Source organism: Canis aureus, chromosome X (genome assembly GCF_053574225.1).
Source record: "Canis aureus isolate CA01 chromosome X, VMU_Caureus_v.1.0, whole genome shotgun sequence".
NCBI lineage: Eukaryota > Metazoa > Chordata > Mammalia > Carnivora > Canidae > Canis > Canis aureus.
Genome location: NC_135649.1, coordinates 18,785,182 through 18,800,360, shown reverse-complemented (window position 1 = coordinate 18,800,360; position 15,179 = coordinate 18,785,182). Strand labels below are relative to the sequence as shown.

At 40.7% G+C, this 15,179-nt stretch overlaps 1 protein-coding gene and 1 long non-coding RNA gene across 4 annotated transcripts in view; one reads left to right on the top strand and one right to left on the bottom strand.

Moving 5' to 3' along the window:
* LOC144308521 (uncharacterized) overlaps positions 1 to 15,179 on the bottom strand; it is a 129,322-nt gene that overhangs the window by 49,262 nt on the left and 64,881 nt on the right. The gene's annotated exons all lie outside the window — the stretch shown is intronic.
* The window catches only part of PHF6 (PHD finger protein 6), a 51,686-nt gene continuing 46,540 nt past the window's right edge, over positions 10,034 to 15,179 (top strand). The window contains exons 1-3 of one of the 3 annotated variants that reach the window (XM_077889120.1): positions 10,040 to 10,248; positions 14,185 to 14,368; positions 14,596 to 14,697. In XM_077889120.1, coding sequence (XP_077745246.1) covers positions 14,231 to 14,368; positions 14,596 to 14,697 — 240 coding nt within the window. In that variant the 5' untranslated portion in view covers positions 10,040 to 10,248; positions 14,185 to 14,230. Of the gene's footprint in view, positions 10,249 to 14,184; positions 14,369 to 14,595; positions 14,698 to 15,179 lie in introns of all 3 variants that reach the window. The other 2 variants (XM_077889121.1, XM_077889122.1) reach the window with 2 other exon arrangements.

The following is a 15,179-nucleotide window of genomic DNA, read 5'->3' as shown; positions in this document are numbered from 1 at the left end:
AATATTAAAACTTAAGGGCAGCCCAGCCGCCTTCAGCCCCACGCGTGATCCTGGAGACCCGGGATCGAGTCCCATGTCGGGCTCCCTGCATAGAGCCTGCTTCTCCCTCTGCTTGTGCCTCTGCCTCTCTCTGCATCTCTCTGTGTCTCTCATGGATAAATAAATAAAATCTTAAAAAAAAAATTTTTTAAATCTAAAAAAATTTTAAGTAGCAGTATCTCCATACAAATCACAAGAGTTAATCCACAGGCATCCCTCCAAGGGAGCAACAGTGGATGCTCTGTTACTGGGAACTGCAAATCATGGTTGCCAACATCAGTGGTCAGGTTGAAAATGGTGATGGAGGCTGTGGATAGGCAAGTCTATGCCATATCTATTTCACAGTAAAAAAGAGTGTTGCTTTCAACTCCCATTTCTGGAGCCATGGCTTGGGTTTGGTGCCTTTTCCCCAAACATGAGCAACCATTGCTGAAAATGGAATTTTCACATCCTGGGTGGAGTTTCCCAGGATGCAGGAATCTCGGTGCTAAATTGGGACAGTACCAAGGAAATTGGGATGATTGGTTACTATGTTATACCTTTGGTAACTTTCCAGAGTTCTGAAAGGGTTGTTTTTGATAGTTTTGTTCAGCTTTCTAGTGGTTTTAGGGAGAAGATTTGTTACCCTCCTTCATTTATCATGCTGGAAGTAAATGGCCCACACTGTGTATTTCATATATTATTTTTAGTGTGTCCTTTTCTCACTAAAATGTAAACTCCATGGCATTAGGGATTTTTGTCTGTTTTCTTTACTGCCATATCCCCTGTGCTTGGCACATTGTGGGTAAACATTTCTACAGCAAACATCTTGATGAAGAAATGAATTCATGACACTTGCAGGAGTGTGGAGACTAGATTGGAGGAGGGAAAATTGAATCAGATAGGCGAGTCAGTAAGCTAGCAGAGTGGTCCAGATTAGAGCTGGTAGAGATGGTGGAGATAAGGAAACAGTGGACTGGTTTCAGAGATGATTAGGAGACAAAATTGCAATCATTAATGATAAAGTGGAGATTAGCGGGAGTGGGGGCAGGGAGCAGAATGGAAGGTGGCACCAAGGATGATTCCTTGAACTGGGTGAATAGAGGTGCCGTTCAGTGAGTTAGCCAACAGTAGACCAGTACCAGGTCTATAGGGAGAAGATCATGAGTTCTCTTTCAGACATAGTGAGTTTGAGATGCCTTTGAGATGACTAAGCAATTTCAAATAGGCAATTGGCTATATGGTCCTAGAATTCAGAGGAGAAATGTTGGCTAGAGAGATAAATGAGTGTGTTACTACGACCTACGACAGTGGGTGGTAAAAAAAAAAAGTGATGGGTGTAGCTGATTGCAAGGGAACATGAGGATAGGGCTAAGATCAAGTTGCAGTTATACTCCATTGCACTCAAGTTTTCATTGGGATTAATCAAATTACTTGATTGGCAACCGGCACCTGAGTTAGGATTTCAAATTTTAAACGTTTTAAAGATTTTGAAATGCAAAAAATTGAAGAGATTTCCAGGTTTTCTACTACTTTTCTCTTAGGTCGTATTTTTAGAGATGATGTATGTTTCGTGGCAGTGTTTGGTGTCCGTTGGTTATATTTTTGTTTTTGTTTTTAATTCTGGTAAGGGTGACTATGGAGGATGACGGTTCTAACCTTGAAAGTATTTATCAAGCCCTATGACCTTAGCACTGTGCTAGGTGCTATGGAGAAGAAATGTCAACTGTGCTTATTCTTAAGGAATTTTCAAACTATTGGCGGGAAGAATCGCATATTAAAATTGGAAGAGATCTTAAAGGTCATCTAGTCTGATTCTGTCATGTTTTTCAGAATATAAAAGAGTGTTCCAGAAAGATGAAGTGATTTTTCAAGTTCAAAATGAAGTGACAGATGTCTGATTAGAAGCCAGGCCTCCTGATTTTTCTTTTTTTTTTTTTCTTTAAAGATTTTATTTATTCACGAGAGACGAGAGAGAGAGAGAGAGAGAGAGAGAGAGAGAGAGAGGCAGAGACATAGACAGACATAGAAGTAGGCTCCATGCAGGTAGCCCGATGTGGGACTTGATCCCGGGTCTCCAGGATCAGGCCCTGGGGTGAAGGCGGCACTAAACCACTGAGCCACCAGGGCTGCCCATGATTTTTCACCTACTAAAGTACACTACTCTTTTTCACTAAAGTGTTCATTGAGGGCAGCCCCGGTGGCGCAGCGGTTTGGCGCCGCCTGCAGCCTGGGGTGTGATCCTGGAGACCCGGGATCGAGTCCCACATCGGGCTCCCTGCATGGAGCCTGCTTCTCCCTCTGCCTGTGTCTCTGCCCCTCTCTCTCTCTGTGTCTATGAATAAATAAATAAAATCTTAAAAAAATAAAGTGTTCATTGAGGCAATGAATATTAGCTGAGCGCCTACTATGTGAAGGTACTGTTCTAGGCCCTTATGATAAATCATGCTCCCTTTTCATCTGCACTTGCCCCTGGTGATTAATAGTAGGATTCCCAGTGCCCTGGGCATTCAATAAGCAGAGTTGACTGACAATTGGCGTGGCTTACAGATGTATCATCCACTTTTAATTCGTAATCTTTCCTTCTCGGGTACCTGGATGACTCAGTGGTTGAGCGTCTGCCTTTGGCTCAGGTTGTGATCCAGGGGTCCTAGGATTAAGTCCCACATCAGGCTCCCTGCAGGGAGCCTGTTTCTCCCTCTGCCTGTATCTTTGCCTCTCTCTGTGTGTCTCTCGTAAATAAACAAATAAAATCTTAAAAAAAAAAAATCTTTCCTCCTCAATGCTTGAGGGAAGGGGAAAGAAGTGGTGCATTAACATATGAAGCAAGGAGAGAAAAATATATGATACATAATATAATCAATTGCTGAATTGTATTGCATGACTCTCGGTGCAACAGAGTTATAGGTGCAAAGGCCTAGGGTACAAGACAACAGTCTCAGACAGGAAAAAGTCTTCCAGCAGTAGTAACCACTGACTCCCTGACAAGGCTCCTTGAGAAAGTTCAGCAGATGTTTATTGGACAGGCACTTTGCTAGGTGCCTGGGGTATAAAAGAGAATAAAACATGGTCTCTTCTCCCAAAGAGCTCACTCTCTCGTAGGAGAGACAGAAGTACATATAATTTCAACATGATGTGGCAAGGGATGAGCCAGAGGTCTGGCCAGGTTGCTATGGCAGTGCTGGAGGTGAGCTTTACCCAGTCAAAGGGTGAGAAAAGCTTCTAGAAAGCTAAGAGGCCGATACCTGAATGGCATCCTGAAGGCTGCTGTGTCCTAGCTAGTCCAAAAGAAGTCATAAAGGAGCTTTGGGACGCAAGAACAGCACGGTTAAAGCAACAGAAGGTGGACCTAGATGGTGTTATGCTGAATGAAATAAGTCAGACAGAGAAAGACAAGTATCATATGATTTCACTTATATGTGGAATCTAAAAAACAGACCAAATAAAGCAAAAACAGACCCATAAATACAGAGAACAAAGTGATGATTGCCAGGGGGAAGGGAGGTGGAGATTGGGCAACATGGGAAGGGGAGTGGGACATACAGTCTTCCTGTTAGGGAATGAGTAAGTCACAGGGATGGAAGGTACAACATAGGGAATGTAGTCCGTGGCACTGTAATAGGGCTCTATGGGGACAGATGGCCGCTAAGCTAGTGCTGAGCACAGCATAATGTATAGACTTGTCCAATCACCATGTCGTACACCTGAATCTAATACAACATTGTGTGTCAACTAGACTTCAGTGAAAAGAAAGAAAGAGAGACAAGGTTATTGAAATAATAAAAAAGAAACACAGGCTTTTTGTCTCTGTATTCCACCTCTCAGAAAAACTGGAGATCACATTAGCTACTCTTAAGTGGTACAAGATAAAAAGTACTCCATATTACCACCCATAAAGCTAGCTCTTATAGTTAATATTTATTGAACTCTGTGGGCCAGGAACTGTGCTAAGTGTGGTATGTGGAGTATCTCATGCAATCCTCAAAAAAAAAAAAAAATCCTTGAGAAAGAAAGGTACTTCCTTTCAATCTCGGTTTACAGATGAGGAAATCAAGGCATTAAGAAGTTAATCTGAAATCAGGATTTGTGCCCGGGCCATTTGGGGTTTTGCCTTCCAGTATAGTTTCGTCTCATTGTGAATATCAGCTCCCTCAAATCTTATTCATATATAATTCTTTTGAGTTTTTAGACTCATTATTATACTATTTGAGATTAGGGTAGACTTCTCTGGGTTTGTTAATTAGCCAATAGCCAAAGAAGGACCAAAAGGAACAAAGATGCTTGAGATCACCCAGGACCCAATGGCAAAGCTAGTTAGAAGCAACTGTCTTCTCTAAGATACATGTCTAGGAATGATATCAATCAGGAGGAAGTCTCTCAGGCACTCGGATGTAACTGATAAAATGCCCAGGAGGTAAGCATTTGTTTTTGTTTTCCGCTTGAAGGCTGTAGGTTAGTGGTTCTCAGACTTTTGCGTGTACTGCAGTCTTACCTGGGGAGCTTGTTAAAAATATAGTTGCTCGGCCCCATTTCACATCTATGCCAGAATCACTGTGGTAGGGCTGGCGCTGCCGCATTACTAACAAATTCCTAAGATGTTTTCATTCCATTCCAAATTTATGTGTCCCCATTCTTCATTACGCTCTCTTCCCCGTTCTTTGGTTTTCCTCTTTTCCATTCCCCATTCTCCATGGTCTTTCCCTCATTAAATATTTACTGAATATCTACTGTAGGCCAGGCACAGAGTTTCTCGGGCTGGGGATGGGGCAGTGAACGTGACCAAACAAAGCCCCTGCCCTGATGGAGACAGATAACAAACACATCAACCAATAAATAACAGGCAGGGCTACATAGTGATTAAGAGTGGCTTCTGGAGTCAAAACAAATGTAGGCTTGACACCTGGCTCTTCTGCCTAGCTGTGTGACCTTGGGCAAGTTGCTTAATCGCTCAACAGTCTCTTCCTCTGTAAAATGGGACTAATAATAATACTCCCTGCCCCTCAGGGCTGTTGTAAGGATTGAATAAGATAATGTACATCAATTACACAGCAGGGGCGCCTGGGTAGCTCAGTCAGTTAAGCATCTGCAGTGTGCTCAGGTCGTGATCTAGGGTCCTGGGATGAAGCTCCCTGCTCAGCGGGGAGTCTGCTTCTCCCTCTGCCTGCTGCTCCCCCTGCTTGTGCTCTTTCTCTGACAAATTATAAATAAATAAATAAATAAATAAATAAATAAATAAATAAATAAATAAAAATCTTTTTTAAAAAGTGCTTAGCAGAGTGCCTAGTACACTGTCGGAAGTCAATTACCCTTTATTATTTGCAAGCATCAGTGCTATAAAGTTTAATCACTTCTCCAATGTTGCCATCAATATATTACGTTCCCCTTTGGTGTTTATTTAACATCCAATAAACAATGTTTTAGAGATGTCCACGTGCCTCTAAAGCATTTTCCTCTGCCACAGTTGGTAGTTTCCTGGGCAGATTCTGTACTGCACCTGGCATCAAACCACTTAACTAGGGGAGACATCAAAGTCTGCCAAAGCTCCTCAGTTGGGTAGCCGGAGCATAGCCTGAACAAGGTGAAGGGTCCTAAGTGGAATACGCTAAGTGGAAGTTAAATAAACAACGACAAAAACTGAGTAGAATAGCATAGGGGCCAGGATGTCTGGGTGACTCAGCGGTTGAACGTCTGCCTTTGGCTCAGGGTGTGATCCCAGAGTCCGGGATCAAGTCCCACATCGGGCTCCCTGCATGGAGCCAGCTTCTTCCTCTGCCTGTGTCTCTGCCATTCTCTCTCTCTCTCTCATGAATAAATAAATAAATAAAATCTTTTTAAAAAAAGAATAGCATAGGGGCCAAATTCTGGCAGTCAACATTAGGAGATTGATCAATCAGATGATATGGTAGTTAAGGGATATATTAAAAAAAAAACTGTCCTTCATATTTTTTGGGCCAAGAATATTCACATACATCATTATCTGTCCTTGTGCTCCATAACAACTTTGCAAGTAATATCAACCTCATTTGGCTGATGTGTAAACTAAGGCTCAGAGAAGTCAAATGAATAGTCCAGGGTCACTCTACTAGTCAGTGGTAGGCCAGCAACTCAAACAGAAGTCTTCTGACTTTTATGCAGCATCTCACACAAATAAATAGCACTTTTTTTTTTTTACCCCACAGAAACATTTGTATATTTTTTAAGATTTTAAGTATTCTCTACACCCAATGAGCCCCCCTACGTGGGCTCAAACTTAGATCCCTGAGATCAAGGGTTGCACGCTCCACCAACTGAGCCGGCCAGGCACCCCTTCACAGAAATATTTAATATGCAGAATCCATCTACTTTAAAAACAAAAAATAAGAAATGTAAAATGTATCCAATATACACAATGCAAATAGACTTCAGTTACATATAGGTAACATTTACTTCTTTTTGCACAAGACATGGTTGTAATTTTACATTTGTTTACATTACTTGATTGAATATAGTCTGCCACTATACCAAAATGGACTGTCCATTTTCATCTGACATGTCGTAGGTAATCAATATGAACTTGACGAATGAATGAATGATCCACTGGTGTTGATTATAGCTAGAAGGGAGGTCACAGGCATGTAGTTGAATTCAGCCTTTGGTTTAGGCAGGAGCAGAAATGCTAGAGGTATCTAACACAGAAACACTGAAGATGGGAAAAGGAATTACTTTTTCGTCGTTGGAAAGGATGAGTTTGCTTGTATTGGACTTAGTGATTGAGCTCAAGAACAGGACCAATCTAGGCAGAGCAGATGCAGTTGCTAAACTTGTTTACAGGGTAAAGTCAAGAGACTGTTTCAATGCCACAAAAAAGAATGGAAGGCAGTTTCTTAATGTGTGGTCCTCAACAGATCTGCATCAGAATCTCTGGGCAGTTGAAGAAGGCTGAACCCACTCCAGCAATCCCGGGGTGGGGGTGGGGGTGTGCCAAAAATTTGCATTTTTAACAAGCTCCCCAGGTAATTCTCACTTCCAGATTTTGAGAATCGCGGGGCTGGAATCACAATAGAACTGCAGCAGGTCTAACACTGACTTGGGAGAGGTCTGCGTTACAAGGTAGGAAGAAGAGAAACCTTCCACAAACAAACTGAAGAGCAGCCAGAGGGCCAGAGTCAAGAGTTCCCATTAAGAGCCAAAGAAGATGAAAGTTTAAGAACAAGTAAACTGCCCAAAGTGTCAAATGTCACAGAGATGTCAAGAATGAAGATGGAGAAAAGTCATGAAGATGGAATCCAGATTTTTCTGGGTCTGGCTCTGTCCTTCAAGATCCAACTCAAAACATTTCTCCCCAAGGATGTATTTCCTGCTCCATTGGACAGAGCCCATCAATCTTGGTGGTATGTAATTCCATTATAGCATTTTATCTATTGTACTGAAATTCTGTTTTTCTTCTTGGGTTTTAGAAATACTGAGTTTTCATCCTCATTAGACTGAGAATTCCTTGAAGGCAGGAGCTGTTTCTTATTTCTTTTCAAATCTCCAATGTCTGCCATAATACCTGGCATACAGAGAATATGTGCGAATGCCTGCCGAATGCATGATTGAGAAGGAATTGGAAGCTGAGAGCACAGTCTGGGAATGAAGGTAGAAAAATCTCAAGTGTTTGAAGGTAAATGAGAGCCAGGAATAAGTAGAGAAGCAGTTTGTCTAGAGCGTGGAAGAGATGTGATTAAAACCATAGCCTTAGCTTGGAAAAGCTGGAAGGACAATTCTGTCTGAGTCTTGAAGGAAGCAAGAAAGGATGGGTGTACAAGATAAAGCCACTTAGCTCAGATGGCCCAACTCTAAACAAGTCGGGAAGTTAAGGTCTTTGCTGAGAATGAGATACAGGAAAGCCGAATCTAGAACCTGAAGGACTGGAAGAGCGTCGGTGGGAGCCTGAGGGATCAATAAGAGATTAAGAGATCCTGTGCTGTATTCTCAGGCATTGTTTATATCGTGTGTTACCACAATCTGACTCCTTTCTGTAGCCCTTGAAATCACAGGCTTCCTCTATCACTCATGCTAATGGGAATGGGCTAGCCAATCTGGGGCCTGAAACTCACTAGGGTTGCTGAGCTTTTCCTCTGGAACATTCCCTGCACTTCCTTTCCACCTCTTAAGGCATGTGCTGCGGTCCATCTTCTATTGTGGCTATTCATCTTTTCCTTGTTACACTGTAAATAGTTGAGGGCAAAGACTGTGTCTTACTGTTTGTTGTACCTTCGCTTAGTGCTTTGTAGGCAGTAGGCGGAAGATATCTGTATCAGGCACACACGTTTCTATAGCATTTATCACATCATAGGGTATTTGCTTCTTTGTCTCCCCTTTTAGGCCATGAGTTTGAGATTAGGGATTGAGTTGATCTGTGCCTCTCTTGTGTTTGGAACTTAGTAGTTTTGCAGATGTCTTTTGAATTAATACGTTGAAATGAGTGCATAGATGAGAGAATGAATAAAAGGTAGTGAAATGCAGGTATTTGTGGGGACTCGGGGGCAGGGGGTGGAATTTAAAAAGACAACATACTGCATAGGCACTAAATTTTGTCACTTTCACAATCATCAGTCTCATTTTGACACCAGCAGGTGTCTAAAGCTGGTGAAAATAATGCTGGGGGACCTGTTTTCAAACACAGTTAATGTTTGGAACACACATTTTGGATCTTCTGTGAATTTCTGGCCTCTCCCCTTTCAGTGTAGAGGGCCTGGGTAAAAGGTCAAAGTGTCCTGTGCAGCTAAAGGACTGTTTCATACAAGCTTATTAGATACGTACCTGTTTGTATGGGATACAGTGTTACATTAACACGGTCACTGTTTATTTAGGATTACAATGTAAGGTTGACATTGCAGGGAAAAATAAAAAGAATGATGAAACAGCGTAGTAACAGCTTTGGATCGCAACAATGGAAATCCACCATACACCTCCTCCCTTTTACAGGAAAAATAGCTACATAAAGGGCATCTTTAAATTTGCATTGGTTTGTTAGGGCTTTTTTTTTTTTTTTTAATCACTGGCTTTTAGTCTTTGAGCGTAGGAGAAAATAACAAAAGCTGACCCTTACATAGGGCATACTATGTGCCCAAGTGTTATTCTACGTGATTTACATGTATTAACTCATTTCTCCTACCAGCTCTGAGATGGATACCATTGTGATCTCCATTTTGGACGTGCTGAAACTGAGGGACCGAGAGGTAATGCAACGTGCTCAAGGTCACAGAGCTAGAAGTGAGGGAGCTGGGTTTCAAACCCAAACACTCTGGCTCCTTACATACATCAAAGAGGAAAGCGCTGGGTTGGCTGTCGCGTTTACCTGTGTGAGTTACAAAGAAAATCACTTATCTTTTCTGATTATGATAATGTCCACATTTACAGAGGGCCTGTTATATGCCAGGAACGCTCACACACGCTTAACTTGCATTATCTCATTTCTTCTTCAGAATAAACCCGTGAGATCCTATTTTTAATCCTCATCTTAAAGACAAAAAAAAAAAAAAAGAATTTTTTTTTTGTTGTTGTTGTTGTTTCAGGTACAGAGATGAAAGTGATTTGCCCTAAGATTGAGATCCAGGCCGACTGACTCCACTAGGAGCTTCTCAGTCTTTCCTGGCAGTAAAATCAGAGAACGGAGGACCTCAAAGGGATGCCACGAGAGTACAATAAAATAATGGATGTGAAAAGGCCTCGGTGAACAAGTGCAAGGGATCAGGCCTAGCCCCTGGAATCACTGTTGAAAACTGGCTGCCCAGGGTCCGTGGCCAGTGGTATCTAGTCCCAATCCTGCCCCTTCTCCGCCCGACCCACAGCGGTATCTTGCAATCTCTTTCTCTATCTCTTCGGATCCTGCCCCCAAACACTTGGCTGAGCCGCGGACCGGAGAATAGAAGGTACGCGCGCGAGCAGGAGGCGGAGCTTGCCGCCCCGATCCGTTCAGGGGGTGGCCTCCGCACATGCGCCGTGGCTCTGCGGCTTCAGTTGCCCCGGTCGGGCCGCCAATGGGGGCGCGCGGCGCGCTCGGGACGTATTAACGCTGTGTGGAGTCGTTGCGTGCGAGGGGGGCGACGTAAGGGCGCTCCGCGAGCCCGTCTCTCCTCGAATGAAAGGAAACAACCTCCGGCGACAGAGCCCCGCTCCCAGGCGCTGCCGGAGAACCGACACCGACTTCTTTCTCTTTCCCCTCATTGGCGCTTCACCGCTGCCATTCGCCTCTGGGCCCCGCCGGTGAGTCCCCACGGTAGCTTGGGGCCCCCCATTCTCTGCCCGGCGGGAGAAGACAAGGAGGATGGCGGTGGCCAGGCCGCCGCCCCTGCCCGTTGTTAAGGGGGACTCTTGGTGGTCTCGCTTTATTGTCAAGGACCCCAGAAGCGCCGCTCGTTGAAGGCGCCTGGCAAAGAGGCTGCTGAGAAAAGTGCTTTGAGGGAGCGGGGGGAGAGATTAGGCTTAAGCCTGGACTTCGGGGGAGGGGGCGCAGCATTTAGGGAGGAAAAAATACTGGGAATTTTTAGTCTTTGCCATCGCTTAGGACATATTTGGGAAGGAGGGAGACTCCCAGTTTGGGAAGCGTAAGAGGAAGAATGGTTAGGGTGGCAGGAGGGTTAGCTTTACGGAATGAGGAAAAACTCTGGGGTGGGGGAAATCAGGGGCGAAACTGAGATCTGAAACGAAGACTTTCAGGGCGAACTCCTGGGGAAGGACGATTAAAGAAAGTGGTGGGATATCTTCCTGGATTCGGGAGGATTGGAGAAGGACGATTAGGGGACCCTGACTTGACGACCGACCGAAAGGACCTGCTAAAGTGTTTTAGAGGAAGATAGTTTTGCGACTTTATCTAGCGCTTGATTAGAGGGAGGTCTTGGAGTCTAGTGTGTATTGAGGAATAAATAACGGGGAAAGGATCCGGTACGTTATGTGTACCATCCTTTATTATATGGACGAACCGCACGGCATTCTTTTGAAATTTGTTCGTTTCGATATCCTGCGTGGAAGTTGAAAAATCCTTTATTTTTGAAGGACCTTTTTTTTTTCCACCGGCTTACTACGTAATAGCAGGTCTTATTCATACAGTTCAAATTCTTTCTTACCCTTGGGTTTGAAACAACTGGAAAATTCCTTCAGTTTCCTTTTGAATAACCGCAAAAAGCAGTGCGAAGCATGTAATAATATCGTGCAACCAAATTCAGGTGCCCTTCCGGTTCATCTCTTATTCGTTTATTTCTCTTCACTGTAACTTTCCTGACAGAAATACTGCTTCTTTGGGGATCGCGTTTATATATTTTGAACTGTGTATTTCAGCTTGATTGCGTACGGAATGGTTAGATCTTCCGGAACTGCAGTTTTTGTTTTGTTTTGTTTTGTTTTTCTGTGAAAATGGTCTTTCAGATACCAGACATTGAATGAGCTCTCGACTTGGTTCTTGAATACTCTCCTTGATGTTTCAGGTTATTTCTACCTTGGTGCTTTACAGCATCTTGTAAAATCAGGAACGCCTTGATTGTTTCAGCCTAACAAATTGAGCTTTTATATTTTGCCAGACATTTAAATTATGTTTTTCACGCTGCTATCATTTTTTTTGAATTTCTGCTTTATAACATTGCCCATACTGTTCTGTTTCTTTTAAGGAAAGGGTTTCATTGTTGGACGAAAGCATCAAAGTTTGATCTCTGCATGCGCTGAAAAGCCCTTTAGACTGAAATTAAAAGACCATATAGCTGTGTGGATCATTATGAACCCTTTAATATTGGTCCTTGGAATGCCCTTATTCTCCTTAACTGGAGACCACAAATGAGACAGCATTAGATAAAAATCTGTATTTTTATGATAAAGAGATTTTTGTTAGGAGTCATTGTTTCCATGATGTTCCCCACTTCATGTTTTACAAGGAGGCTGTAAAAAATTAGCAAGATATGCACAGATGCATTATTTGAATTTTAATGGAAAAATCCATTTAGTCATTGCACATTGGGGAAAGTTTTTAATTGATTTGGTGCACTTTTTTGTGTTTCTGTTCACTTTGCCAATTTAAACTGATTAGAGCACTAGAATATTTTTGAATGCAAAATAAAACATACCTATTTTCTCTCTTAGATTTTTGGGTCTTTGATATCTTGAAAAGGAAATTCTCAAAATTAGGATGAGAAATTTACCTGCTTATGAATTCAAAAAGTCAGAATGCAATATGGATAGAATTTGAGGGACACCATTTTCAGAATTAATTTCAAGAATAAAAAGTGCTTTACTACTCTAGGACTTTTTAAAAATCTTAAACCAGGTTTATAGCTTATGCTAGGATTATACAGAAATTGCACATTAAAGATGTCTATACAGATTAGATTCATAATGTGCCATCCTTTGAGCTGGTGAAGGATGACCGAGAGAAATGCTGAATACATTACACTGGTTTCAGAGTGCCTGCTATTCATTGCATAGTAGTAAAGAAAGCCAATTTAGAACTCACATAGCAAATTTTGGTGCTATTTGTGAATTTTGGTGTTTTGCATGGTTGATTCTAAAGATTTTGGCAGCTATATTCTTGATAAAGCAACTGAATACATATTTGCCTGTGCAAACACACTTCCCCTTTTGTTTCTTTTGTTTCTCTGTTATGTCTTTTTTTCTTTAATCCTAAAAGTATTTGCTGCCTGTTTTCAATCAGTTTCATGGTTTATAGCCAGTGCTATGAATACAGTACTGTTGTAAAGTATCCGATGCTGTTTGGAAGACTGAGGTATTTAAAATGGTAGATAGCATTAAGAGTTTGTTAAATACATCAACGCAAAGACTGCCAAGGCCTTTGAAGTTTTGTTTAAAAAAAAAACAACAAAAACAACTCTAGGTATACATTGATAAAAAAGACCTGTTTATATGTGGCTTCACGTTAAATTTTGAACAAGTGTCTGCATTTTTATATTATATAGCCCTGAATGGTTTACAGCTACCACCTTGCTGGCATCCAGCTGCTACTGTTCTTGTTGGAGAATAAGTGCTTCTCAGAAAGCTACAATGTAGTGTGAGTGAGTCCAGTTTTAACATAGTATCATGCAAGTATTCAAGTGTATAGAGAAAGGAAAAAGAATTTTAGTACATTTTGAGACCAAAATTGGAGATGTTATTGATTGTGATGTGTGTTGTAGCAACTTGAATCGTGCACCACTTAGTTTGGTTGATTTGGGAAAACTACACAAATCACATAACTGATTTTACACTTGTTTAGATTATTCTGAAGAATCCATGTTGAAATTGATGATCTAAATCTGAAACCTTCTCTGTTAGAACTTTTCTTCCCTTTTTTTGTTCAACTCTACTACCTATAACTATAATTTGACTAGACTGAAGAGTCATTCAGAAAATTTTTCTTTCCTTTTATACAATATTGCAGATTTAATGTGGAAGTTACTACATTTAGAACACCACTGTCAGTTTGTAACTTTAATTTAATAAGCAGGCTTCTGGAGTAAGCCTCAGAGTCAGATAATACAGGATTTAAAAATAAATAGTAGTTACTAAAGTATGCTTTTTTGAATAGAGTGTTATAAGCTTAATTTTTTTCTTTAAAAAGGAATACAATAGCAAAAATTTGTTAAAGATGTATACATGATTTTTTAAAACTTGAAAATAATTCAGATTTTAAAGATAAGTGTTCCTAAGTCATGGTTAAGTGCATCCATTTGTCTTTTGTTGGTTTATCAGTATGTGAACTTAAGGAATTGTGCAATTTTAGAATTCTCTTCACTCTGAATATTGTGTCCTTAAAAGTTTCTGCTCTGCTCTTAGATACATAATTCTTGGTCTCCTTGAAGTGGCATCTAACTATACATGAAAAATATTTTATATTAATTAATGTCAGCAGATGTTTGTTTTAATATCACACATTGTACATTTTTTATTTATCCACACAGAAATTGTTTTAATTATTTCACATTCCCCTAATTTGGAAGCAGCTTGATTTTCCTGAATTATTTCATTAACTTGTCTTTATACATATGTTCATTTTTTTCGTTACAGAGGCATTGTAGGTTTTGATATTAATTTGTCTATACTAAATAGCCATTTAAAATGCATATGTTAAAACTTAGGTTAAATATTAAACAACTTACATGACTGTGCAAACGAGTATTAAAGTGAAATTAACCATTTTGTTGCCCTTCTTATTCTCTGTAGCATTTCTTGAGGCTAAAAGTGGCATTCTAAAAGCAATTTAAAAATCATGTCAAGCTCAGTTGAACAGAAAAAAGGGCCTACAAGACAGCGCAAATGTGGCTTTTGTAAGTCAAATAGAGACAAGGAATGTGGACAATTACTAATATCTGAAAACCAGAAGGTGGCAGCACACCATAAGTGCATGGTAAGTAAGGCCGGCAACCGGCAACTGAGACACCTGAAACCATGAGAACCCCAACAATGAATATTCCTGAATACGAAAAACTCAGTTAAATTTTTAAAGAAATAGTTTCTTACTAATGCTATGCCATTTTTGCTAGAAATTTTCCTTGTAAAGTTAACATCTTTTTCACTGTTGCACTGCAATTTCTTTAAATGTGAACCTTAATTTTTTCTAAATGTAATTTATAGCTCTTTTCATCTGCTTTGGTATCATCACACTCTGATAACGAAAGTCTTGGTGGATTTTCTATTGAAGATGTCCAAAAGGAAATTAAAAGAGGCACGAAGCTGGTAAGTTGGTATTTCTGCCTCTTGAGAATAAAACTTATTTTAAGCTCACTAAGGAGGAAATTGCTTAGTTTGCAGTGTATTGCATTATTAACATTATGATTTTAAATTGCAATCTTCCCCGCCCCCATCCAGAAATTCCAAGGTTGGGCTTAACTTATTTACCACTCAAAAAAAAGGAGTGAATAAATATATTATTCCATTTTTTTTTCTTTTCAAAAAGATTACAAATCTTCTTGGAGGCTCTGTTAACTCAGAAAACAAGCAGTTTGCTTAATTTGAATATATCATGTGTTGAAGTCTTCAACTGAATTTTCATAATTTGGATGTCTTCTCATCTTCTATTATAAAGGAATTGTGGTCATCATAAATGAAGATGACAGTACCCTTTCAGCAGGAGAATGTTAGCACTTGCTGTATTTTACTGTGGTTCAGCCATATAACACAGCATTTATAATTTTGTGACTTTTGACAGATTTCTAAAG